The following is a 26,918-nucleotide window of genomic DNA, read 5'->3' as shown; positions in this document are numbered from 1 at the left end:
ATCTCTCATAAAGTTCTGTCACTGCAGTTGCCAGTACATGTAAGTGTTTCTATGTATTTCATACAATATATAACTTGAGCAACTTCAAACCTTGTCTCTTACTAGACAGGTCCTTAATATCTTGAGATTTTACATCCTCAGATCTGAAGTTTACCAATTTGCCAAATCTTCAAGTTTTCAAACTTAATGTGATAAATATTGATGTGTAAGTGTTTCCATGCAGAAGTATAAGCCAGGTTAATTACGTCTGTGACCTCTCATCAGCACATTACAACGTTGCCAGAGTATTGGAGAGGCACTGCCCTCTACATCACTACCACAAAATAAATGTGATTTCAGAGGCATTAAGACTTGTTATTTCAATTCTGTCAAATGAAACTTGGGTAAGGAGGAAAATCAATGGATTGTAAATATTCCACTGATACACTAGCAGGGATTGTAATGCAAGTCTTGTTCGCCTCCAAAGAGCTCTCTCTAGACCCCAGTTTTTAAACTCTTTTGGTAATACTTCAGGTTTTTATGTATCTATTCTCCTGGACTCATAACAAAGAGATAATGATGGCATGGTTGAAAAGCTTTCCCACCTGTCCTCTGTGCTTTGGTGTTCACTGGCATCAAGAATGTACACTGAGACACGACCCCTCGCATCTTTGGCATCCACAATAGTCTGCCTTTAAATACGCAAAGCATTAATAAACTGGAGAATTTCCATCCAGCTCTTCTCTCGTGGGGTAGACATGTAAATGTAGAGTATAGTGCACTTACCAAGAGTACTCGATACCTAAAAGTACCCAGTGTTCTCCTCAGAAATATACTTAGTTTGCACTTCTTTCACCCTGGATGAATATAGAATACATTTCCCTTCAATGTAATCCATGATCATGGGCTATTATCTGCTTCCTTTTAGCTGGCATACTGTGGCATGTAATACTATTTTGTGTTCAAAATAATGCACATACAATCACCTATCTATCTATCTATCTATCTATCTATCTATCTATCTATCTATCTATCTATCTATCTATCTATCTATTTCTTTGTTTATCTACCTACATATCCATCTGCTAAACAATCACCTGACTGTCTGTAAAAAAGTTATTATTTTGTGCTCAAGATAACACACAGACAGTAAAAGCTTTTCTGAACATCATTTGTATTAGCCAGAACTGTTTAAAACATATTCACTGCAAGACAAGGTTTCCTGCCTTTGGCTATCATCTAAATCTATGACAAATTACAGAAGTTCCCTGTGTGTGTGTGTGTGCGTGTGTGTGCGTGTGCGTGTGCGTGTGCGTGTGCATGTGCTCACATGCACGCGCATGTGCTCACATGCACGCGCATGTATTATTATTATTATTTTTATTTCTTGGCAGACGCCCTTATCCAGGGCGACTTACAACATAAGTGCAAAACAAAGTGCAAAAATACAGTTAAGTACAAGGCATCAATCATTACAAATTCAAGTTAACTAAAACATAGTAATACAAAGTACATTTGACAAATTCCAATTTACAATTTACACAAGTACAGTAAGCATTTGTGTTAGTTAATTACTAAGCACTGACTGCACAGTTAACTGCAGATAAATTATATATAGACATTGATCCTTACCCTAACCAGTTACACAAACACAGACACTGCAGTAATTGGTTCCACACTAACAGTGCTCGATGGAAGCATTCAGATGGCCTTGTGTGATACAATCATTCATCCAGTTGAGCCCAGCCTGAGAGGCTGATGAAGGGGGAAGGAAGAGAGAGATGGTTCCTTGCTGGAGCTAGATCATATCAAAACTACCTATCAGTTTCTGTTTATTCATTTTACAGCAGCTCTTGGGTCTCTGAGTATCTATTCATTATATCACAAGTCCCTATCTTATCCATGTACCACCCCCCCGCCCCCACAAACACACACACACACACAAAACCTAAGATGATTTGTGTGGCAGGGCAGTCCAGCTAACATGCACCCTGCTTGTTACTTGATTCATTCTGCTGGAAATATGTAATTGTAAAATAGGTATAATTTAATGTGTGAAACCAAATGAGTCAGAGAGTATCATTGATTTCATAGGAAGTCGGTGAATGCTTTCAATGAATTGCTTACACTTAAAGGGGAACATGTCTGGTTCCTAAACTTTTGTTTTTTCCATCTTTATGTGTTGCTAATAGTGAATAAGGAAGGTGTATGGGATATTTCTGGGTTAATTCTATCATATAAGTAACTTTTAAAACTATACAATATCACTAAATCATGGTGAATGTCATGTGGCATGTGTATGGCAAGCCAAATGATCATTTAAATGCTTTACAGATATCTACAAATAGTTCAAGATATCTTTAAATGCTTTACAGATATCTGTAAATAGTTCAAGAAATCTTTAAATGCTTTAACAGATATCTGCAAATATTTCAAGATATCTTAAAATAATTCAAGATACAGTATCTCTAAATCATTTAAAGATATCTGCAAATAATTTAGAGATATCTGCAAATAATCTGTTCACTTGTTCATAGATATCTTCAAATAATTCCAGATATCTTCAGATAATTCAAGATACAGTATCTCTAACTCATTTAAAGATGTCTGCAAATAATTTAAAGATATCTTATTTAAAAGTACATATATATATATATATATAGATATATATTTAAATTATTTAGAGACATCTGCAAATCATATAGGGATATCTGTAAATAAGTTCCTGTTTATTTAACAATATTTCTAAATCATTTCAAGATATCTGCAAATTACTTCCTGTTCATTTAGAGATATCTTCAAATGACTTCCTATATGTACTGTTTTATTAGGTAAAGTATTTTACATTTCAATAATAAAAACATTCAAAATATTAATACTTTGAAAAATTAAAATCAATTCTTAAAATCACTTACAAAATTTAAAATCTTACAGTGATTAACTTAAACAAAATGCATGAACTCAAATAAACATGTGCAATAAATCAAATAAAATTGTGATTAGGGCAATACTGCCAAATAAATCCATTAAACAAATAAACAATATGGTCAAATACATTGAAATTAACTGAAAATGCATCAGATAAATCATAAAACAAATAAAACCATAAAATAAAAAACAAAAACAAAACTTCCTATATGTATCCCAAGATTATCATTCCTGTTCACTTGTTCATTAATTTCTGTCTGCGTCCAAAATTGCACACTTGTTCCCTTGTTCCCTTCCATTGCGGGGCGGAAGTACTACGGTCACCATCTTAAGGGATGTCCCAATCCCTTAGGGAACGAGTGAAGGCGCCTAATCGAGCCGTTTGTGCTTCAATGCTCCCTTCAGCGGAGTGAACAGAAGAGCGCGCTGATGCGGAAGAGTGTTAGCGCTGAAGTCCCAGAAGTCTTTGCGTTAAAGGCGGAGACACGTCAACTGGGAAGATATGGCAGCGGCGTGTATATATAAATGTAATGTAATGTAATGCTAACTAGACAGTTGTAGAAATTGTTAAATTATGTATCAAGGAAATTATAATACATAGATAGATAATATAAAATGATTATATAATCATGATTTAAATATATGATTTGCAGATATCAAAATTATTTAAAGATATCTTTAAATGATTTAGAGATATCTTTAAATATTTGAAGATATCTTAAAATGGAGATATCTCTTTTGGCTAATTTTGGCTTGTCATACATGTGTGCTATTTCAGGGTCATAACTTCCAAGAAGCTGCGTCAAGTTGGCCCCCCCACAAATGATGAATACTGTGTAATTTGTTTGTGCCGATTTGTGCCATTGAAATAAACGTTTGTGCAATTATTGTTTTGAAGAAATTAACATGTATTTATTTTAGGAGAGCAACATCACTCTACCTCCCCACAACAACAAAATCAAACCAAATGCATCTCTTTCATTTGTGCTATGTTTGTGCCCGTTTTCTGGCCAGAAACTACATAAACACTGGATTTGTCTTCCCCATGGCAACTTGAGCAATGCTGAGCAGGCCCAGTTGACTTTGGATCAAGATGGCAAGAGGAAAGGATCTAAGTGACTGTGAAAGAGGGGTCATTATTTGGGGACGAATGGCAGGTGCTTCAGTCACAAAGACGCTCAGCTGGCTAGTGTTTCAATAGGAACAGCAACTAAAGTTACATCTGCATTTAGATCTATGGGAAAGATATCAGTAAATAGGGTTGGAAATTGTGATCGAAAGCACACATTCAATGACTGTGATGCTTGTGCATTACTGCGATATGTAAGGAGAAACAGAAGAGCAACTCTTTCCCAGGTGACTGAGAATGTCAATGCAGGACGTGATCAGACTGTGTCGGCAACAACAGTCCATCAAGAACTACACAGAGAGGGATATATTATATATTATAGCAGGGTTGCAGTGCATAAACCCCTCACTACAAAGACAAATGCACATTTGGTACAAAAAACATAGGCACTGGTCTACAGAAATGTTGAAAAAAGTGATATGGTCAGATGAGTCATCCTTTACCACATTCTCGACAAGTGAATACTGTTTATTGGGTTGAGAATTTTACATATTCAAAAATAAAAACATTCAAAATTGTAATTCTTATGATTAAATTTGTTTAAAATCCTGATATAAACCATAATCAGAACTAAACAATACCAAGTGAATCAAGTGTAAAACAATAAATACTTAAAAATAAATCAAAAGGTGAACATCAAAATAAACTCAAATTATAAAACAATCTGGTGCACTGGAAAATGAACAGCAAATGCATTAGACAAAACAAATAACATAACCATCCAAGAAACCAAACAAAACAGTCTAATGCATTTTAAAGAAAAGACACCAGATAAATCATAAACAAAACAAAACCACCACAAAAACAAATCAGGATACAAATTAAAAGTTCAATACTCCTGCAGATTCTTCCTGAGCAACATACGCCGGATCCGTCCCTTCCTCACCAACTACTCAACTCAGCTACTCGTCCAGTCACTGGTCCTCTCCCACCTGGACTACTGCAACTCCCTCGTGGCCGGCCTGCCTGCATCCACTACCCGCCGCTCCAGCTCATCCAGAACTCTGCGGCTCGTCTGGTATTCTCTCTATTCGCCACGATTCACACACGATACTCCACTGCTCCGCTCCCTCCACTGGCTCCCGATAGCGGCACGCATTCAGTTCAAGACTTTGACCCTCACCTACCGCTGTCTCGACCACACTGCACCAAGCTACCTTCAGTCACTCGTCTCTCCATACATCCCCTCCAGACCACTGCGCTCCTCCAGTGCCAGAAGGCTAACTCTGCCTCCTCTCCACTCTCCTTCCTCCAGAGCCGCTCCTTCTCATCCCTGGCCTCTAAGTGGTGGAACGACCTGCCCACCGAAGTCAAAACAGCAGAGTCCTTGACCTCATTCCGGCGCATACTCAAGACGCATCTCTTCCAACAGCACTATCCCTGCTAGATAGCACTTCAGCTTTTTTATGCTCCTCGCGTTCTTGATTGTTTTCCTCCTTGCTCCCTTTCCCGTAGCCCTCGTCTGTAACCCTACATCTTGACAGCACTTAGCTTTCACCGTCCAGGATGTAGGAAGTCTCTTGCTGTACTTGTGTAAATTGTAAATTGGAATTTATAAAATGTATTATTTTGAATTGCTATGTTTTAGCTAAGTTGAATTTGTAATGATTGATGCCTTGTACTTCTCTGTATTTTTGCACTTTGTTTGCACTTATGTTGTAAGTCGCCATGGATAAGGGCGTCTGCCATGAAATAATAAAATAATAATAATAATAATACTTTAAAAACAGTTAAAATAGTTTTTTTTTAAACAATCATTTTCTTAAATAAAAGGATTAAAAGCACTTGGAGTTGGGCTCAAGGAGTATCCGTCCCCGGAGGTGGTATCCCGTCATGCGATTCTAAGCTCCCCCAGATCTTGGATTTTCCTGTTCTTAAAGGCTTCCTCCTTGCCGCTCTCATGGATCTCCAGATTGACATGATCTTTCACCAGGTTCATGCCCCTCCGTGCTATAGCTTTCGGGTCTGGCTTCTGCTTATTGAACAAGCAGATGTTCTGGCCAAGCCCTTTCCATACATGAACACTCAAGTGGAGAGACATCTTTCTGTGTATTTGTGAAGCAGACATGCATAGCGTTAGCCCAGAGTTTCCTCCAAGCCCACGTTGGTCCCACCAATCATGATCCCTAAAACCTTGATAGCCAGTTTCACAGTGAACACAGTTGGCAGGCCCCAGCCAACAGGCTATGCCTACGAGAGGTAGACCTTGCTCTTGGCTTTATTGAAACCATCCAGCAGTTCCTCCATCCTAGCCAATGACAGCACACTGCTGCAGACCACAACCCCATCATCCAATAGGCCAGGTCTTTCAATTACTCTCTACCAGTGCCAAGGTGCTAGAAGGAGGGGGGTCACTATTGAAGCAGGCAAGCGGACTTAGGGTACACAGACAACACAGATACAAAGTGAGCATATACATAGTAAATTAACACAAATACAACATTCCCTCTCCCCCCCCCCCACATAACTGACATCCCAACACAACAACAACAACAACAGTATAACTGTACAATAAGGAAAGGTGCACCGCGAGGGATGATGGGAAGATAATATGCAAAGTAGTTAATGTGCAACCGCAACCGCATACAGCATCAGCGTGGGCTGATATAACCCACTCTTTGTAATCAGCATCATGTGTACTGTTCATTCACTGAAAATAACAAGAGCTAAAATTACTCAAGAGAAGGGGCTCATCAGTTCTGAGTGATCTCGACTTGTACCTGAAGATTTCCTGTTTCTTTTGGTTCTACGAGATCCTCTCTTGAATGAAATAATATTCTGTAATTTCAGAAAGATTTCTAGAAGGCTTTTTTCCATCAGCAATTTGCTGATGTGTTTCTCAGTAGGGTTACTATTCCTGGTTAGCACAGGCACAGAGTCTTCACTACTTTCTTTCAGTCATTTTATTTCCAAATGGACTCAACAGCTTTGCAGGTTTTATACTTGTTGCATTTTTTTACACTCTTATTCACACATTGGTTATTTCCAGAGTTTTAGTTCCTGTAACAAAAAAACACTTTTTCAGCAAAAACTGTGGCGAGAAGCAACCTGAGGGATTTGAAGGCCAATTTCTATACGATAAAATTAGCTCCATAAGTATTGAATTCAAAATAAAATATGAAAAAAAATAGAAAATGAGAAAAATACACTTAGAAACGTAGCAAGAATATTTGAGAAGAAAAGTGAAATATGGATGTTGAGATCAAAAATAAAACAATTGAAAAAGAATGAAATCAACAGCAAAACAAACAAACTTGCAACCAAATAATTTTAAAGCAAGAGCAAAACTCCATCCATTGATTGAATCCACTTTGCTTTTGCTCTCACCTGGCGTTACTGCCTTTGGTTACGATGCTACAATCTTTGCTTTTGCCGCCTGTTTCTTTGCTTTTGCTGACTTTTTTTTCCATGAAGGCGGGGTTTAGAGGGAGGCATAGATCATGGGTCTCCATTGGTCCACTAGTTTTTGTGTGATTGTTTTTCCTAACTCAATAAATGAGCAGGGTGAGAATTTCTGACACTTCACCATCATGCGCCAAATCTTTTACTTTACTACTGATTGTGCAGCTATGTGGCATCGGAATTCAATTATAAACAAAGCATGTTTTTTAATGAAAGCTATAGAATCTCTTTACAATCACTTGTTCAACTCAACCAATAAAAATAGCAATACCAATCTTCACAGTGGTATATTTAGTTTTAGTTTTAGTTCCCGGAAGCCATATTTGGATGGCAGTGAGTTTTTATTTAAGGAAAAAGAAAAGAAACACAGCAAGTGGGTTTTTTGTTTTATACAACATTTTGATCAAATGCTGTGCACAACTTCATTATATAAACACAAATTGTGTTATTTGTCAACATTCAAGATAATGGGAAGTCAGCAGGGATTCTAATTACTGTTGCTTGTGGTTCCTGAAACTTTGTTGTTGTTGTTATTGCAGCAGGGTGCAGAGGATCATGGGATAATATATCTTGCTGGAGATCTGCGGAAATCGGAGAGACCGTCACCGTTTCGTGTCCAACAGCATTCATCCCTTACTTCAATAAGAAAGGTAGTTCTGTTTTTGGATCACTGCATTTCAGTTCCAGTACAGATACATTCACACACTTCCTCTGAAACAACGATATTCTGCAATTCATTGAAATGGAAATCAATAGAAAAGCAAACCAGTTGAAAGCCCCCCCCCACCCCCTCCATCTTCACTTTTTCCAAATTGAATATTTCTAGTGTTGAGTGTTCAGTCTTCCACAAGCTTGGAATAGAGACAAACATTAAATAAGTACTTCAGTTAATATTTATTGAACTACATGAATCGCTGAATACCAATGGTTCAAAAGAATTGAGAATACTTTGTGACTACAACTGTGTGAATGATAAGTATATGTGTCCTACAGATAATATGTTTTAAGGATAAATCCAAGGAGAACTAAAAAAATTTCCATCACAGTTTAATTAGTTAAATGCTAACTGCTGGCCTTATTGTGAATACATCATATTTGCCTTAATACAAATTACTTAAATGAAACAGGGACTATATTTTGCTTTTGATGGAAAAGCTTCACCTGTAAAAATCAAAATGTCAAAAAACTAACTTTAACAAATTCATAACTGCTGCCTTTTTATTTATAAAAAGAGTGATGTCTTGGAAGCCAATGCAGTGCTTATCTACCATGGTACACATTGCAAATGCATCTTGCCCAGAGTGCAGAGTAGACCCTTCTAATCCAGAGATGGCCGGTTGGAATCTGGGCTATGTCATTAGCCATCTGCAACTGGGATTCCCCAAGGGGATGTACAGTTGACCAAATGCCAATCGGATTGTAGACAATTATGAGCTTGTTGTGTTACCAGAGACTTATGGTGGGATTGTTTCCCCCCCAGACTGTAGCTATACTGTTGTGGGAGTGCTGTGTGATAAGAGGAGGATGCAGGAGTGTACAAACAGGAATATCATCCATTTTACTTTTTGGGAGTACATTGTCTTATTTTGGAGAGGGAAGCTAGGGGATGGTTCCCCAGAGGCAAGCTATCATATACTACAGATTTAGTATCAGTACATGTTTCACAGGATGTGTGTAGGCTGTCCTCATCTCACTTGTGCTAGTACAAGGACTGTGCCTATAGCAGTGGTGAGACTGCTGGCTAGAAGCATGAAATCTAGAAATTATGAATCTAAAGAAGAATCTATCCCTGAGAAGACTCTTATGAATGTGTATCACTGTAAATGAGTCCCATGGTTTTATTATGGATGTATCATGCATGTACTTTACCATGGGATTCCACAGCTGTTTACTATACCTTATGGTTTACTATAACTCTCTGTCGTTATGTAGAGCAGAGAAAACATGGCAGAAAGTTATTAGTTTTGAAACTTTCTATTCACATGTACTCTGCATATTTATTGCTTATATTTATGTACTGAATTATGTAATGAACACCTTTAGCTTTAATTCAAGGCGACTCACAAGACTTACAATAAGAAGACACACATTACAAAACAGGTCAAATCTCAACTCATAGAAGTGTAATAAATCTCAGAGTTCAGTGGTGTGCTTTGTGTGGCAGAGGCGTGCACATGATACAGGAAACAATGCACACAGCAGTGCAAAGCAGAGCAAAAGGCAGCAGGTGTGTGGCAGGTACAGGCTGTAGGATCTACAAGGGCAGCCTGCATGAAGGAGAATAAAATTAATGGAGGAAGGTGGAATATTGTCCACAACTCTATACATCCCACATTATCCCTATATGTTTAGAGATGGCTGTACATAGTGCCTGTGCTACACTGTAAACTACTTCCACTGTCCAGTCCGGGATCATTTGTATTCTGTGATTCATCCTATTTCCCTGCTTCTTTTTCCTTCTTTGTTTCTGGTAACTGGCAGATAATAATCGAAACTGCTAAACAGCTTGTGTCCGAGTGGCAGATGGCAGTGGCAATAGTGGATTATATGAATGTCTTGTGTTTTTGTGGTGTGTGCTTCAGTCATTTGGTATGTAACCATCAAGGTCAAAACTGTGCAATACTGCAAGTCCACAGGCACATTACTGACATGCACAGATATTTAAAAGTCTACTGGAGAATTATCCATGCATTCGAACCAATTTAGTTTTTTTTCTGTTCGTTAAGATTCCTTAAATCTGTTGTTGGAAATATGTTAAAAAAAATCTGATTAACAGCATGTTTATTTATAGATAGTCAGCTAGAAAACAAAATTGTATTTGGTTTCTACTGCTAAAGAATCTTGAAAAGAAAAGTTGAGCCTTGGGGATTGGCACAACAAAGCTTTTCTTTAAAAAAAAGAAAAAAAGAAAAGCAGTTCTGCTGTACGCTTTTTTACACAAGGTCTCAAAGACACGTTGGGGATTGCAATTGAGACATTGCTCTTATCATATCCAATACCAACGGAATAATTATTTAATCCACCTATGAAAGAAGAATGCCTGTTATTTGGGGGTGTTTTGTCTTTTCTGTCAAAGGTATTTCACAATATGAATGAAAGATTAAGGGACTAGCCAGCTATCCAATCCAGACTTCAAATAGATACCACATTATACCACAATTCACAAACCCACCTGTGACTCAAACATAATCGTATTATGTACATTACTGCTGCTGTGTGTCCTGCAGTGCTGAGTATCAGCCATATCCTTTTTGATTTCCATAAGTAAGCTTGTTTTTGTCTTTTGAAAATACAGTGGTTACAGTGCACAGAGGGGATGATTTGTTTATTTATTTTACTTAAGCATTGTAATTAAATTCAGAGCCTATTTGGATGTCCTATTATTATTATGATTATTAAGTTATTGTTTTAGATTTCTTAAATTTAAGTTGTCTGAATTCGATTAATGATCCATTCAGAGTCTAACTGGATATTAATGAGTTAATTTTCCTTTGTCTTATTTGCTAGGAGTTAACGTTCCCGTGAACTGTATTATTTAAATTAATTTCTCATTAAGAGAAGCTGTGGAAACACCTTATTAATTGTTTGTTGTTGTTTAACTTAAGGAAAAAAATAAAAATATTATATATATTAAAAAAAATCTAATAAATTACAGTCTACTTTGGGATGCAAATCCACAATGCTATGCTCGCAGTGCTTTTCCTTAATCACTGTGCCAATGGAGATGAATATTAAAGCGTGAAACCTGTTTTAAGTAGCCTATACCCGCCACAACCAACTGTCTTGATTAGCTGTATATGACTCCACTACTGTACTGGAATTAGTCACTAATAAATGTAAAATTTTGTAAATAAGAACACATATGTGTGTGTATATATATATATATATATATATATACACTCACCTAAAGGATTATTAGGAACACCATACTAATACTGTGTTTGACCCCCTTTCGCCTTCAGAACTGCCTTAATTCTACGTGGCATTGATTCAACAAGGTGCTGAAAGCATTCTTTAGAAATGTTGGCCCATATTGATAGGATAGCATCTTGCAGTTGATGGAGATTTGTGGGATGCACATCCAGGGCACGAAGCTCCCGTTCCACCACATCCCAAAGATGCTCTATTGGGTTGAGATCTGGTGACTGTGGGGGCCAGTTTAGTACAGTGAACTCATTGTCATGTTCAAGAAACCAATTTGAAATGATTCGACCTTTGTGACATGGTGCATTATCCTGCTGGATGGGTACATGGTGGTCATAAAGGGATGGACATGGTCAGAAACAATGCTCAGGTAGGCCGTGGCATTTAAACGATGCCCAATTGGCACTAAGGGGCCTAAAGTGTGCCAAGAAAACATCCCCCACACCATTACACCACCACCACCAGCCTGCACAGTGGTAACAAGGCATGATGGATCCATGTTCTCATTCTGTTTACGCCAAATTCTGACTCTACCATCTGAATGTTTCAACAGAAATCGAGACTCATCAGACCAGGCAACATTTTTCCAGTCTTCAACTGTCCAATTTTGGTGAGCTTGTGCAAATTGTAGCCTCTTTTTCCTATCTGTAGTGGAGATGAGTGGTACCCGGTGGGGTCTTCTGCTGTTGTAGCCCATCCGCCTCAAGGTTGTACGTGTTGTGGCTTCACAAATGCTTTGCTGCATACCTCGGTTGTAACGAGTGGTTATTTCAGTCAAAGTTGCTCTTCTATCAGCTTGAATCAGTCGGCCCATTCTCCTCTGACCTCTAGCATCAACAAGGCATTTTCGCCCACAGGACTGCCGCATACTGGATGTTTTTCCCTTTTCACACCATTCTTTGTAAACCCTAGAAATGGTTGTGCGTGAAAATCCCAGTAACTGAGCAGATTGTGAAATACTCAGACCGGCCCGTCTGGCACCAACAACCATGCCACGCTCAAAATTGCTTAAATCACCTTTCTTTCCCATTCAGACATTCAGTTTGGAGTTCAGGAGATTGTCTTGACCAGGACCACACCCCTAAATGCATTGAAGCAACTGCCATGTGATTGGTTGGTTAGATAATTGCATTAATGAGAAATTGAACAGGTGTTCCTAATAATCCTTTAGGTGAGTGTATATATATACACATCCTCATGTGGAGAATGTATGAGGCGGCAAATTGTGTCTGTGTGAGGCCAGTCACCCTGCAGCATATCTTCCCCTGTCGGGGTTGCTGTTACCAGCTGTACAGAGCAACATTACTGTCCAAATGTCCACGGACACACTGCATGCTTCTAACTATGTTTCCTATGTATGTACGTACGTACGCGTTATTTTGCGCATCGCACAGTGCACAGCTACGGATATAGCAGGAATCACGCATAATTTCAGCCACTGTCCCCATTTTGTGCCTTGCATACAATTAAAGTGTGAACTGCGCATAATGGGGTTTTGAATATGGGAAATAATGTGCATTTTTGCACAATATCCATTTACACAGCGCATACCCCTCTGCGTGGTGTGCAAACCTTACGAATTTTGTTAAATTCAGATACATTTTATTGATCTGTAGCTATGCACAACACATTTCAAATCATGTGTTGGAAAATCTTGCCAACCATCTTTGCATTCAAGACAGAAAACAGGAGACACTTCTACACACAAATTCCCCAGCAATGTGGTTGCAGAGACAATTTGGGAACATTCAAAAATAAATTGGACGTGATCCATGGATCACTTAGTTATTAATGGACACCAAATGAGCACGATGGGTTGAATGGCCTCCTCTCGCTTGTACACATTCTTATGTTCTTATGTTAACAACAGTCTGCTTTGTTTGTCTGTTGTGCTTTACTACTCATCGTTGCACAATTAATATACAGCATCTCAGTGCCATTGTTTTTTCTGATGCTTATGTTTTAAACATAATCTCTCTAATGAAAATAACTGTGATATCTGCACAAACCAGTAGCACAGTATGAAGTATATTTCCATTCATGTTTCCAGGCTGAAAGGTCAATTGATTACATTTTTTCTGCTATACTTGGTGGGATAAATGGAGGAAACAAACCTTGGGATCTATAAAGTAGTAAAACAATGGGATTGAAAAACATTACCTCTTCATGAAATTGAGTTTACTAATGTGAAAAATTTCAGTAAAATACTTTCTGAACCTGGGCCCTTGTCCTTTCTCAGCACTACAAAGCTTTTCATGTGTGATCTTTATATATATCTATGTATTTCCATTCTTATAAATTTGTAATACAACTAAAATATGCTGGGAGAGATCCGGCCTTGTTTCTTATAATGTTTAATGTTGACATTGAAAAGTACACCAGAAATCACGCAGAGCAGTTGGAATGGGTACAGAATCAAAAAAGCAAGCTAAACGTTGTTTATTAGGTAAGACGATCTGAAAATATAAATAAACTACAGGAAAAATGTAGAGTGCGTAAGGAGGTTGAGGAAGGGGCCAAAAGAACGTCATCGGTGTTAAAGACTGATAGTTTATTGTCTGTGTGTTTGATTTGACCATGTTTGTTCTGGAAAAAAGAAAGCACATCTGCAGACAAGAGGAGTTCATGTTCCATACCCACAATGGTATTACATAACAAATAAACAAGCAACACCGGGCAGTAGCAAATGTTAACCAAACTGCTTCCCCTTATAAACAATGTAAAACAGGAATGAACTTGTGAAACCATGAAGATGGACATGCGGCACGGTTCCCTGTGTTCAAGAGCTTCACACATTGCCTCTCAGGAGATTATTTATTTTGCTGAAGCGTCAGGGGCCATGTGGATCGAGTGCTGCGAGGTGTGCCTGAGACAGGGGATCAGATGCAGCGGGGGTCTGACTTCACACTGCAGGCCACAGATGTGAGTCAGCAATAGACTGAACAACAAGGCTGGCAAGAGAAAGAGACACATTTCCAGTTTTCCAAAGAATCAGCTCTTTATAGCTCCAGTCCGGATCCCCAGACCTTCTATGTTCTTATACTGCTACTAACATCCTCCAATTCGCTGATTTCTCACTCTGAAAATCTCTGCCACTTACTGCAAGATCATCTCCCTGATTAAATCTATACTGCAGTCATAGCTGTTCTCAGCCTTGCTTTACTTCACCTGTTGCCACTCTGATAAGTACTAGCTTCTTTTAAAATCCCAAGATGTGAAAAATGCTTAGAATGTTAACCATTACCTGTAGCCATGGTACTCCAGAGGAATTGTATTTTGCTATTATTTATTTATTAATTTTGTAGCTCTTCTTTTGTTCTTCGTGATATATCAAAATTTGAAATGGGTTAAAATCTACCATCATCCCAGCAGAGATACTTTTGAAAGCTCGAGTGTAGCTACACTTAATGTCATGATATTGTTTAATTCTCCCTTCCAACAGCGATGTAGGAATTATAACAATAAGAATGGATAAATCCTGTTATAAAATATGGCCAACATAATAATGAATGTGTGGCTGAACTTTTGAACTAGATACACTTATAAGTGAGTTGCTGTTGCTGTTTAACCTCACATATGTGTTTCAGGCTTTGTGCATTCTTTAAATATCTGTGGATGTAACTTCTCTTGATGCAGCCCACAGCTGTGTACACACATCATTTAGAGATAATACATATGGGGCTAGATTTTCATAGGGTTTGCGCACTGCGCAGAGGGGTTTGTGTGGCGCAAATGACTATCACACAATAATGCGCATTATTTTCCATATTCAAAACCCTGTTTTGCACGGTGCAATCCATTCTGCACTGTTCACCCTTTCATTGTATGCAAGGCACAAAATGGGGGGAGTTGCTGAAATTATGCGTGATTCCAGCAAAAAACAGGTTTGCGACACGCAAATTAACACATTGAAAAGCTTGCCGTTAACTTATTTCAGGGGACAGCTCCTGGACAGCAATATTCCAGCGCACAGTCAATAATGGGGCCGTGTGTTTTATATACGGTTGTTTGTGTGCTGCACCAGAACAAGTTCCTAACAGTCTTTTTTTTTTTTTTACAGAATGGCAGTACATACATACATACATACATACATACATACATACACACTGTACACTTGGCAACAGCAACCCCAAACAGGCGAAGATATGCTGCAGGGAGCTTCAAATAGACATAATTCGACCCCCTCATGCATTCTCCACATGAGCATATGTAACCATGAGTGCATTCTCTTATCATAGTGCCATATAACATACACATATACACACACATTTGTTCTTATTTCTTATTATTTTCTATTTATTTATAAATGTATTTGTGACTGATTCCAGTAGTGCAGTCATATACAATGTATCTAGACAGTTGGTTATGGCAGCTGTAGGCTACTTAAAACAGGCTTCACACATTAATATTAATTTCTGTTGGCACAGTGGAACAGGGTTGTTATACTTTATATATGTTTTTTTTTTTTTAAACCTTTACACAGTACTGTACATATATATATATATATATATATATATATATATATATATGTGTGTACAGTACTGTGCAAAGGTTTTAAGCAGGTGTGAAAAAAATGCCGTAAAGTAAGAATGCTTTCAAAAATAGACATGTTAATAGATTATATTTATCAATTAACTAAATGCAAAGTGAGTGAACAGCAGAAAAATCTACATCAAATCCATATTTGGTGTGACCACCCTTTGCCTTCAAAATGGCATCAATTCTTCTATGTAACAAAATATTTACCAAGTTCCCCCCTCTAGCCGGTACATTGACCTTCTCTATACCCACGAATTGGTAAATATTTTGTTACTTAGAGAAGCGCATTGGATTCTGACTTTGAACACACTGGAACCTTTGGGTCTCAATGATGATATCAATCTATGTCCGCTAATTTAGCTTTATCTTATACTTCTGAGGAGATATATGCATACACATTATTTAATTGCTCTCGTAATATATGCAATGTTGGTGATTTTTTTATCTTTATGGTCATTATTTTATTGGACTTGATCCCTGAAATCATTGATGAATGAATTTAAGTATAATATAATTGAATGATTATGATTGATTAAGGGGTGAAATATTGAGATTGGGGGATACAGACTATTTAATTAAAACAGCATTTATATATTTTTTGTTAAAACAATTATTTGCATGTTGATTGAATAATTACTATTTATTGATTGAACATTGTCTCTTGAATAGGGGGTATCAATTGATACAAGGTGTGGCTTCTTCAAATTATTTAAATGTTTGAAACACCTGACTTCCCTGCAATGTTCTGATGAAGACAAACCGTTGAAACATGTCAACATTGTTGTTTGCTGATCTTTTGAAATATGAAAGTGCAAGAATAAAAGTATACAGATTTGTAAGTAAGATAAGCTGTATAATAGCCTTATTAATCACCTTTTAATTGTTTGTTCTCGTTTAACTTAAGGAAAACAATATATATTATATGTAATAAAAAAAATCTAATAAATTATAGTCCACTTCAGGATTCGTACCCACAATGCCTGGTTTGCACCACTGTTCCTTAACCACTGCACCAACAAAGATTAGTGTTAAGGAGTGAAACCTGTTTTAAGTAGCCTACAGCCGCCATAACCAACTGTCTTGATAAATTGTATGACTCCACTACTGTACTGGAACTAGTCACAAAAAAATGTATAAATTAGGAAATAATAAGAAATATGAACAAGTGTGTGTGTGCGTGCGTGCATGTGTGCGTGCGTGTGTGTGTGTTTATATATACAGTATATATATATATATATATATATATATATATATATACACTCACCAAAAGGATTATTAGGAACACCATACTAATACTGTGTTTGACCCCCTTTCACCTTCAGAACTGCCTTAATTCTACGTGGCATTGATTCAACAAGGTGCTGAAAGCATTCTTTAGAAATGTTGGCCCATATTGATAGGATAGCATCTTGCAGTTGATGGAGATTCGTGGGATGCACATCCAGGGCACGAAGATCCCGTTCCACCACATCCCAAAGATGCTCTATTGGGTTGAGATCTGGTGACTGTGGGGGCCAGTTTAGTACAGTGAACTCATTGTCATGTTCAAGAAACCAATTTGAAATGATTCCACCTTTGTGACATGGTGCATTATCCTGCTGGAAGTAGCCATCAGAGGATGGGTACATGGTGGTCATAAAGGGATGGACATGGTCAGAAACAATGCTCAGGTAGGCCGTGGCATTTAAACGATGCCCAATTGGCACTAAGGGGCCTAAAGTGTGCCAAGAAAACATCCCCCACACCATTACACCACCACCACCAGCCTGCACAGTGGTAACAAGGCATGATGGATCCATGTTCTCATTCTGTTTACGCCAAATTCTGACTCTACCATCTGAAGGTCTCAACAGAAATCGAGACTCATCAGACCAGGCAACATTTTTCCAGTCTTCAACTGTCCAATTTTGGTGAGCTTGTGCAAATTGTAGCCTCTTTTTCCTATTTGTAGTGGAGATGAGTGGTACCCGGTGGGGTCTTCTGCTGTTGTAGCCCATCCTCCTCAAGGTTGTACGTGTTGTGGCTTCACAAATGCTTTGCTGCATACCTCGGTTGTAACGAGTGGTTATTTCAGTCAAAGTTGCTCTTCTATCAGCTTGAATCAGTCAGCCCATTCTCCTCTGACCTCTAGCATCAACAAGGCATTTTCGCCCACAGGACTGCCACATACTGGATGTTTTTCCCTTTTCACACCATTCTTTGTAAACCCTAGAAATGGTTGTGCGTGAAAATCCCAGTAACTGAGCAGATTGTGAAATACTCAGACCGGCCCGTCTGGCACCAACAACCATGCCACGCTCAAAATTGCTTAAATCACCTTTCTTTACCATTCAGACATTCAGTTTGGAGTTCAGGAGATTGTCTTGACCAGGACCACACCCCTAAATGCATTGAAGCAACTGCCATGTGATTGGTTGATTAGATAATTGCATTAATGAGAAATTGAACAGGTGTTCCTAATAATCCTTTAGGTGAGTGTATACACCTATATATGTATAGGTGTATGTTCTGTAGGTCAGTACACTCTGCAACATATGTTTGGGTTGCTGTTGCCAGGTGTACAGTGCAGCATTACTGTCCAAATGTCTACGGACACACTGCTTCCTACTAACTACGTTTCTTATATATGTATGTATGTATGTATGTATGTATGTATGTATGTATGTATGTATGTATGTATGTGTGTATGTATGTATGTATTGCCATTCTGTCAAGAAAAAGACTGTTAGTAACTTGTTCTGGTGCAGCACACATACAACCATATATAAAAATAGACACCCCCACACTTTCCATTGTTGGTGGAATGTCGATGTCCAGGAGCAGTTCACTGAAATAGTGCTGTGTGCGGAGTTAATGCCACCTTTTTCAATGCGTTATTTTGAGTTAAAACGATAGGTTGTGAATGCAACCCCGATTATCTGAAAAAGGAAGCACTGCCCAAGGGGGAGGGGTTTCTGCACACTTCCGTAGGAACCTGATCGAAATGTCACTCTATCAAAGCTGCCATTGACCCCTGTGCTCGTCACTCAAACAGGTCCCTTCCCACTTCCTGTTTGATAAAAGGGGTTACTGTATAACAAAACCGATACAAGGGAGGAGGCAGTCAGATAATAATGGAGCCTGCCCCGAGGTGTCCCACTGGTGGACCTTGGCAACACAACTCCAGACAGGAGCCACAGAGGCCCCTTGGATCCACACGTGGGCTGCCCAGGAGTGAGGACCGCAGTCACGCTCTACCAGGAAACTGTCTGCAATCAGCATACACAAAGCGGGGCTACAGAGGTCAACTCTTCCGCCTTCTGCTAAGAATAGACAACAACAGGCTCTACCATGACAATCAAACCATTGCGATGTTCAGGAAAACAGTTCATGCACTGGGAGTGTTGGCCACTTGCGCCACTAGCCCAGCTAGGAGCGATGCTACACCAGCTCTAAAATGTCATACAAATGAACTATATACATCACGGGGCGCAGGAACCAACTCGGAACACAGGAGCAGTTGATGCCTGCTGATTAGACCAGCTAACGCAGGTCAACATTAGCTCTACTGTGCTGATAAATTAACTATGTACACAGCAAAGCGGCTCGAGTGCCATCAGCTGGGAACAGTGGCAGTGAGCTCCAGTCTACACAAGCTAGAGTGGGGCCACAGTCCTACTGTTTACACATGTTACATACACATAGCGGGGTACAGGCCAGATGCATGCACCACCACAACACAATGCAATAATGAACTAACTATATACAGGGCGGCCTCATAAGGCAACGCACCTGGAGGCCGCATGACAGCAGGGTCCCTGCGGATCCTTAAAAAGTCTTGAAATGTCTTAAATTTAGTTTTTGATATTCAAGGTCTAAAAATTGATTTAAATGTCTGGAATTGTAGGAGAGGAGGCATTAAATTTGATCTGGGGCAGAATGAATGAGCATGTCTTTTTTTTGTTCAGTTTTCATGTTTTATTTTACCTGTATTTTATATCCTACAACAATTACCATTTCCGCAACGTCCAATACCTACAAGAACACGACGCTGTGAGCAAGCAATACAGGCTCAGCCATGGGTAAATGCAAATTCAATGAGAAGTTGGAGGACGACAAATATCGCGGCTGGCTGAAACCATCCAGTGATTCGTATGGGGCGCAATGTGAACTTTGTCGCAAAACATTCAAACTTGGGACAATGGGATGTAAACAGGGAATAAAATTAACACCCGCCAAATGCGGCTAGATTTAGCCAGTGGCGAGTAAATCAGTCAATTTTACCAGCCACTTTGGCAGTAGCCAACAAGTGTACAGGAACTCAGCTTTTAGTTTCTGATAGAGTATTTGTTGGTATGTTTCAAAATACAAATTAATTTGTTGACGTTGTATTGTTGGTATGTTAGTTGATTTGGCAAACCGCAATATCATGCTTTTTTGAAAATATATGGCATCTGGACAGTCTTCAGTCCAGGAGGACATATTTCATGGAGAGCAATGAAGCAGAAGTAAGGTGGTTAAGGATGTGGAAAAATAATGCTTTAATTACTTTTCATAGTTATAATTACTGACTTATTAATTACCTGGATCAAAGTGTTTCAGAATTAGAATATGACAGAAAAGGAAAGAGGACCACAACAAACACATGAATACACACACAGCCAGCTATTGCTATTTATTTTGTATTCGCTGGAACTCGAAAGTACAGTTATGTTTCCGAACACAGAGCAGCAGTCCGAGTGTGGTTTGGAGAGGAAAAGTCAATCATTTAGTCAAGTAGATTGTATAAATTACCTAGCTAGATAGGTCTTATACATTTTGTATTTCACTGTTGTGACCAGAAAACATTGCGACAAGGAAGCTACTGTTCAGGCATTTCCATTGCAGCTCACATTACTAAACTGGCAATTGAATGAAAATGTATAAAAAATGAAAAAGAAAAACATATTGGTCGGTCAATTACAGCTGTAATGGAAAAATATTCCTTTATAAAGCAAATAGTCACAACCTTTATAGTTAATTTGAAATTGTGACAAACAGTTATGATAATGTCAGGAAACAATAATACAAGAGTCTGATACAAGATGCATGAGAGTTGAAAGGTCTGCTGTTATTAAGCCATTTCCATACGTCTTCTAATAATTTATTTTTACATACAGTGAGGGAAAAAAGTATTTGATCCCCTGCAGATTTTGTACGTTTGCCCACTGACAAAGAAATGATCAGTCTATAATTTTAATGGTAGGTGTATTTTAACAGTGAGAGACAGAATAACAACAACAAAAATCAAGAAAAACGCATTTCAAAAAAGTTATACATTGATTTGCATGTTAATGAGGGAAATAAGTATTTGATCCCCTATCAATCAGCAAGATTTCTGGCTCCCAGGTGTCTTTTATACAGGTAACGAGCTGAGATTAGGAGCACTCTCTTAAAGGGAGTGTTCCTAATCTCAGCTCGTTACCTGTATAAAAGACACCTGTCCACAGAAGAAATCAATCAATCAGATTCTAAACTCTCCACCATGGCCAAGACCAAAAAGCTGTCCAAGGATGTCAGGGACAAGATTGTAGACCTACACAAGGCTGGAATGGGCTACAAGACCATCGCCAAGCAGCTTGGTGAGAAGGTGACAACAGCTGGTGCGATTATTCGCAAATGGAAGAAACACAAAATAACTGTCAGTCTCCCTCGGTCTGGGGCTCCATGCAAGATCTCACCTCATGGAGTTTAAATGATCATGAGAACAGTGAGGAATCAGCCCAGAACTACATGGGAGGATCTTGTTAATGATCTCAAGGCAGCTGGGACCATAGTCCCCAAGAAAACAATTGGTAACACGCTACGCTGTGAAGGACTGAAATCCTGCAGCGCCCACAAGGTCCCCCTGCTCAAGAAAGCACATGTACAGGCCCGTCTGAAGTTTGCCAATGAACATCTGAATGATTCAGAGGAGAACTGGGTGAAAGTGTTGTGGTCAGATGAGACTAAAATCGAGCTCTTTGGCATCAACTCATCTCGCTGTGTTTGTAGGAGGAGGAATGACCCCAAGAACACCATCCCCACCGTCAAACATGGAGGTGGAAACATTATGCTTTGGGGGTGTTTTTCTGCTAAGGGGACAGGACAACTGCACCGCATCAAAGGGACGATGGACGGGGCCATGTACCGTCAAATCCTGGGGGAGAACCTCCTTCCCTCAGCCAGGGCATTGAAAATGGGTCGTGGATGGGTATTCCAGCATGACAATGACCCAAAACACACAGCCAAGGCAACAAAGGAGTGGCTCAAGAAGAAGCATATTAAGGTCCTGGAGTGGCCTAGCTAGTCTCCAGACCTTAATCCCATAGATAATCTGTGGAGGGAGCTGAAGGTTCGAGTTGCCAAACGTCAGCCTCGAAACCTTAATGACTTGGAGAGGATCTGTAAAGAGTAGTGGGACAAAATCCCTCCTGAGATGTGTACAAACCTGGTGGCCAACTACAAGAAACGTCTGACCTCTGTGATTGCCAACAAGGGTTTTGCCACCAAGTACTAAGTCGAAGGGGTCAAATGTCTGTCCGCGGAGCCGGATCTCTAATGCCAACGGCACAGCGGGGAGGGGGCTAGTGACAACTCAGAAGATGGGGAGGGGGCTCTTCCCTGTTGATCACGTAGCGGCATGCACCGTGGGCATGGTGGGCACAACTGCCGCAGGGGGAGAACCTGCCTTAGCATGTGATCATTATTATTATTATTATTATTATTATTATTATTATTATTATTATTATTATTATTTATTTTTTCTTGGCAGACGCCTTTATCCAGGGTGACTTACAATATAAGTGCAATACAAGGTGCAAGAATACAGTTAAGTACAAGGCATCAAACTTTACAAATTCAAAATTACAGCAAACAGAGCAATTCAAAATATAATACATTTTACAACTTCCAATTTACACAGGTAAGTACAGTAAGTGAGGTCATACATCCTGGAAAGTAAAAGCTAAGTGCTGTCAAGATGTAGGGTCACAGTCAAGGGCTACGGGAAAGGGAGCAAGGGGGAAATCAATCAATAATACAAGTATTAGTAACGCAAGAAGCATGATAAAATGCCGTGAAGAGAGAATACCAGACGAGCCGCAGAATTCTGGATGGGGCGGGTAGTAGATGCAGGCAGGCTGGCCAGGAGGGAGTTGCAGTAGTCCAGGCGGGAGAGGACCAGTGACTGGACGAGCAGCTGAGTTGAGTAGTCGGTGAGGAAGGGACGGATCCGGCGTATGTTGCTCAGGAAGAATCTGCAGGTGCGTGTCAGCGTGGTGATGCGCTGGGTGTAGGAGAGCGCAGGATTGAGGGTGACTCCTAGATTTCTAGCGGAAGAAGGAGAGAGTGTGGTGGATTCCAAGGGGATCAAAATGGGGAGTTCAGCAGAAGGTGAGGAAAAGTGGGGGAAAAAGAGGAGATTCGATTTGGAGAGGTTGAGCTTGAGGTGGTGCGAGTGCATCCAGGCGGAGATAGCAGACAAACAGGAAGAGATGCAAGAGCGGATGAGAGGGTCAGAACAGGGAAAAGACAGGACGATCTGGGCATCATCAGCATAGAAGTGGTAGGAGAAACAATGGGATGCGATGAGTGTGCCCAGGGAGCGAGTGTAGAGAGAGAACAGGACGGGGCCTGTTGAAGAGTTTGCGGATGACTGCAATCTTGGAGGAGAAGAAGGAGGCGAAATCATCAGCAGTGAGAAATGAGGCAGGAGGAGGGGGAGGCGGGGCAAAGAGGGAGGAGAAGGTGGAGTAGAGTTTGTGATCATGTGCCAGCAGCAGACACAGGCAGAGAAGCGAGTGCGGGAGGCACAGCTGTCTCTGAGGCTGCGTGTCTGGAGGAGGAGACAGAGGGGCTCGGGGAGAGGTGGAGGTCCAGAGCCGCCGATCCCAAACCATCACTCGCCGGAGAGCTGCAGTCAGATCACGCCCCCTGTCGGTGCCCAGACGGGGCAGAGGACCTCCCCACTCCAGGTGGGCAAAGTGCATCGGCCGCAAGCGGTGCAATGGCAGGGGCGTAAATCAGTAACTTGCAGCAGGGGGAAGCAGTCAGTGTTTACACCAGGGGGTACACAACAACTGAAACGCTGCAGCGACAAGTGGAGCGCCTAGCAGGACTCACCGCTGTAAGTGTGTCTCCACTCAGCAACGTTAAGGAAACGGGGGCACTGCAACAACAACCAGAAGCAACCTTGCTGTTGCCTGACAGAAAACTGTGTATCCAGACACCACCACAATAGAAGGCCAGCAGCCAAAGCGAGGCCTAGAACCAAGGCCGGACCAGCGGAGTGCAGCAGAGCGAGATCTCTTGCGACAGACCGTAGCTGGGCCTCAGATTTTACTGCCACTGCTAGCGCTCCTGCTGTGGAGGAAAAAGCCCTGTGGACAAAAAACCAACACAGCAAGTAATCGGGTAATATATGGCACTATATTAACACGATTATTATTTTTAAGTCCTCTATTTGTGAACCGAAACTGAAACCGAAAGCGTAGCCAGAGCTCTGGTGTGCGGAAGGACAGAATCAAAATTAGCTATAAATATAAGTATATAACTAATAAGACACACAATAGAGACAGTGATGTAGTGAAATGGTGGTGAACAATAGTGAAGCCAGCCAGCCGAAATACGCACTTTTTAAATTCTAATGCAACACACAGACACAGAAAGCTCACATTCTCGGGTCCAGCGAAATAGCAAAAAGAGGATGAACCTGTGCAAATGTCACCTTTTATCAAACAGGAGGTGGGATGGAACCTGTTTGAGTGACGATCGCAGGGGCCAATGGCAGCTTTGATAGACAGACGTTTCGATCGGGTTCCTACGGAAGTTTGTTTTAGTTATAAATGAATGTATATGAAAAGTATTAACTTTTCAGAAACAAAATGCAATTATCTGAAAATACATTTTAACAATATAACAAGGACAAATAGTAAAAATATAAAACTATGAAAAACATAAGAACAAATAGAAAGTTTACAAATGAGAGGAGGCCATTCGATCGAAGGATCCTATCCAGTCTATTTTTAAATGTTTCCAAATTTTCAGCTAAAACCACATCGTTGGGGAGTTTGTTCCAGATTGTGACGACTCTCTGTGTGAAGAAGTGTCTCCTGTTTTCTGTCTTGAATGCCTTGAAGCCCAATTTCCATTTGTGTCCCCGGGTGCGTGTGTCCCTGCTGATCTGGAAAAGTTCCTCTGGTTTGATGTGGTCGATGCCTTTCATGATTATGAAGACTTGAATCAAGTCCCCTCGTAGTCTCCTCTGTTCCAGGGTGAAAAGGTTCAGTCCCTCAGTCTCTCAGTAGGACATTCCCTTCAGACCTGGAATAAGTCTGGTTGCTCTCCTCTGAACTGCCTCTAGAGCAGCGATAACTTTCTTGAAGTGTGGAGCCCAGAACTGTACACAGTATCCAGATGAGCTCTAACTAGTGCATTGTACAGTCTGATCAATACTGCCCTTGTTTAAATTCTACACTTTTGACAATATACCCTAGCATTTTGTTTGCCTTTTTTATTGCTTCCCCACATTGTTTGGATGGAGAAAGTGAGGAGTCCACGTAGACTCCTAGGTCTTTCTCATGCGTTACTTCATCTAGTTCTGTTCCTCCCATAGTGTAATTATAGTGGACATTTTTGTTACCTGCATGTAATACCTTGCACTTGTCCACATTGAATTTCATCTGCCAGGTGTCGACCCACAACTGAATATTATTCAAGTCCCTTTGAATAACCTGAGCTGCAGAGATTGTATTTGCTGAGTCACCTATTTTAGTATCATCTGCAATTTTGACAAGTTTGCTAACTATCCCAGAGTCCAGATCATTAATATAGATTAGAAAAAACAAAGGCCCTAGTACTGATCCCTGTGGAACTCCAGTTAGAAGCAACTCCTCTAATCGACACCCTCTGTTTCCTATACATCAACCAGTTCATAATCCATCTACTTACATTACCCTGAATGCCTACAGCTTCCAATTTGAGGATCAGTCTTTGGGTTGGAACCTTAACAAAAGCTTTTTATAAATCTAAGTATATCATATCATATGCTTTCACGTGATCTACAGCTGTAGTTGCATGTACAAAGAAATCTAATAGATTAGTGAGACATGATCTGCCTCGTCTAAACCCATGTTGACTATCTCCAAGAATATGGTTTTCATTAAGATGCTCCTCTATTTTCTGTCTAATCGTTTTTTCCAACATTTTACAAGTGATGCAGGTGAGACTGATTGGTCTGTAATTTCCTGGCTCAGTTTTGTCCCCTTTCTTGTGGACTGGTTTGACATTTGCCGTCTTCCAGTCAGTTGGCATCCCCTGTTCTAAGTGTCTTTTGGAATATTTGAGTAAGTGGCCTATAAATAATTTCCATAAAGTACTGTTGGAAATATACCATCTGGCCCAGGTGATTTGCTTGTTTTTAATTCTGCTAGTCCCTTTAGTACCTCCTCCTCATTTATCCTGATCTCTCAGGGTTTGACTGGACTGGTTGTTAACCTGTGGCTTGTTATCTGTTCTTTCTTTTGTTAAAACTTCTGTGAAATACTCATTTAGAACATTTGCCACATCTTGTTAGTTTTCTAAGATACTCCCATTTTTGCCCTTTATCCGTTTCACTTCCTCCTCTATTGACCTCTTGCTGCTGTAGTATTGAAAAAAGCTCTTTGCATTCGTTTTAGCTCCAAGAGCTATGTTTCTATTTCCCTCTTTGCTTTCCTGATCCCTTTCTTAAGATCTCTTTGCAGTTCAACATATTCTTTGTATTTAGTTTCGTCTCTATCCCTTTTGTATACACTATATAACATTTTCTTTCTCTTGATATTTTTTGGCATACTTCTATTAAACCATTTGAAACTATGTTTTTTGGTCTTCTATTTGCTAAGTTTTGGGAAAAAAAAATCCTGAGTCTCAAATAGAATTTTCTTAAAATATAACCATCCATTTCAACTGAATCTGTATTCAGTGTGCTCCAGTCTAACTCTTCTAAGTGCTGCCTCATACCTTCAAGGTTTGCTTTAGC

General features: G+C 39.8%; 1 protein-coding gene across 1 annotated transcript in view; it reads left to right on the top strand.

Moving 5' to 3' along the window:
* The window catches only part of vipr2 (vasoactive intestinal peptide receptor 2), a 71,346-nt gene that overhangs the window by 16,997 nt on the left and 27,431 nt on the right, over nt 1-26,918 (top strand). Inside the window, exon 3 of the mRNA XM_066723708.1 lies at nt 7,978-8,088. Coding sequence (XP_066579805.1) covers nt 7,978-8,088 — 111 coding nt within the window. The remainder of the gene's footprint in view (nt 1-7,977; nt 8,089-26,918) is intronic.

Source organism: Amia ocellicauda, chromosome 2 (assembly GCF_036373705.1).
Source record: "Amia ocellicauda isolate fAmiCal2 chromosome 2, fAmiCal2.hap1, whole genome shotgun sequence".
NCBI lineage: Eukaryota > Metazoa > Chordata > Actinopteri > Amiiformes > Amiidae > Amia > Amia ocellicauda.
The sequence above is the reverse complement of the archived record's forward strand: the minus strand, read 5'-3'. Positions and strand labels throughout refer to the sequence as shown.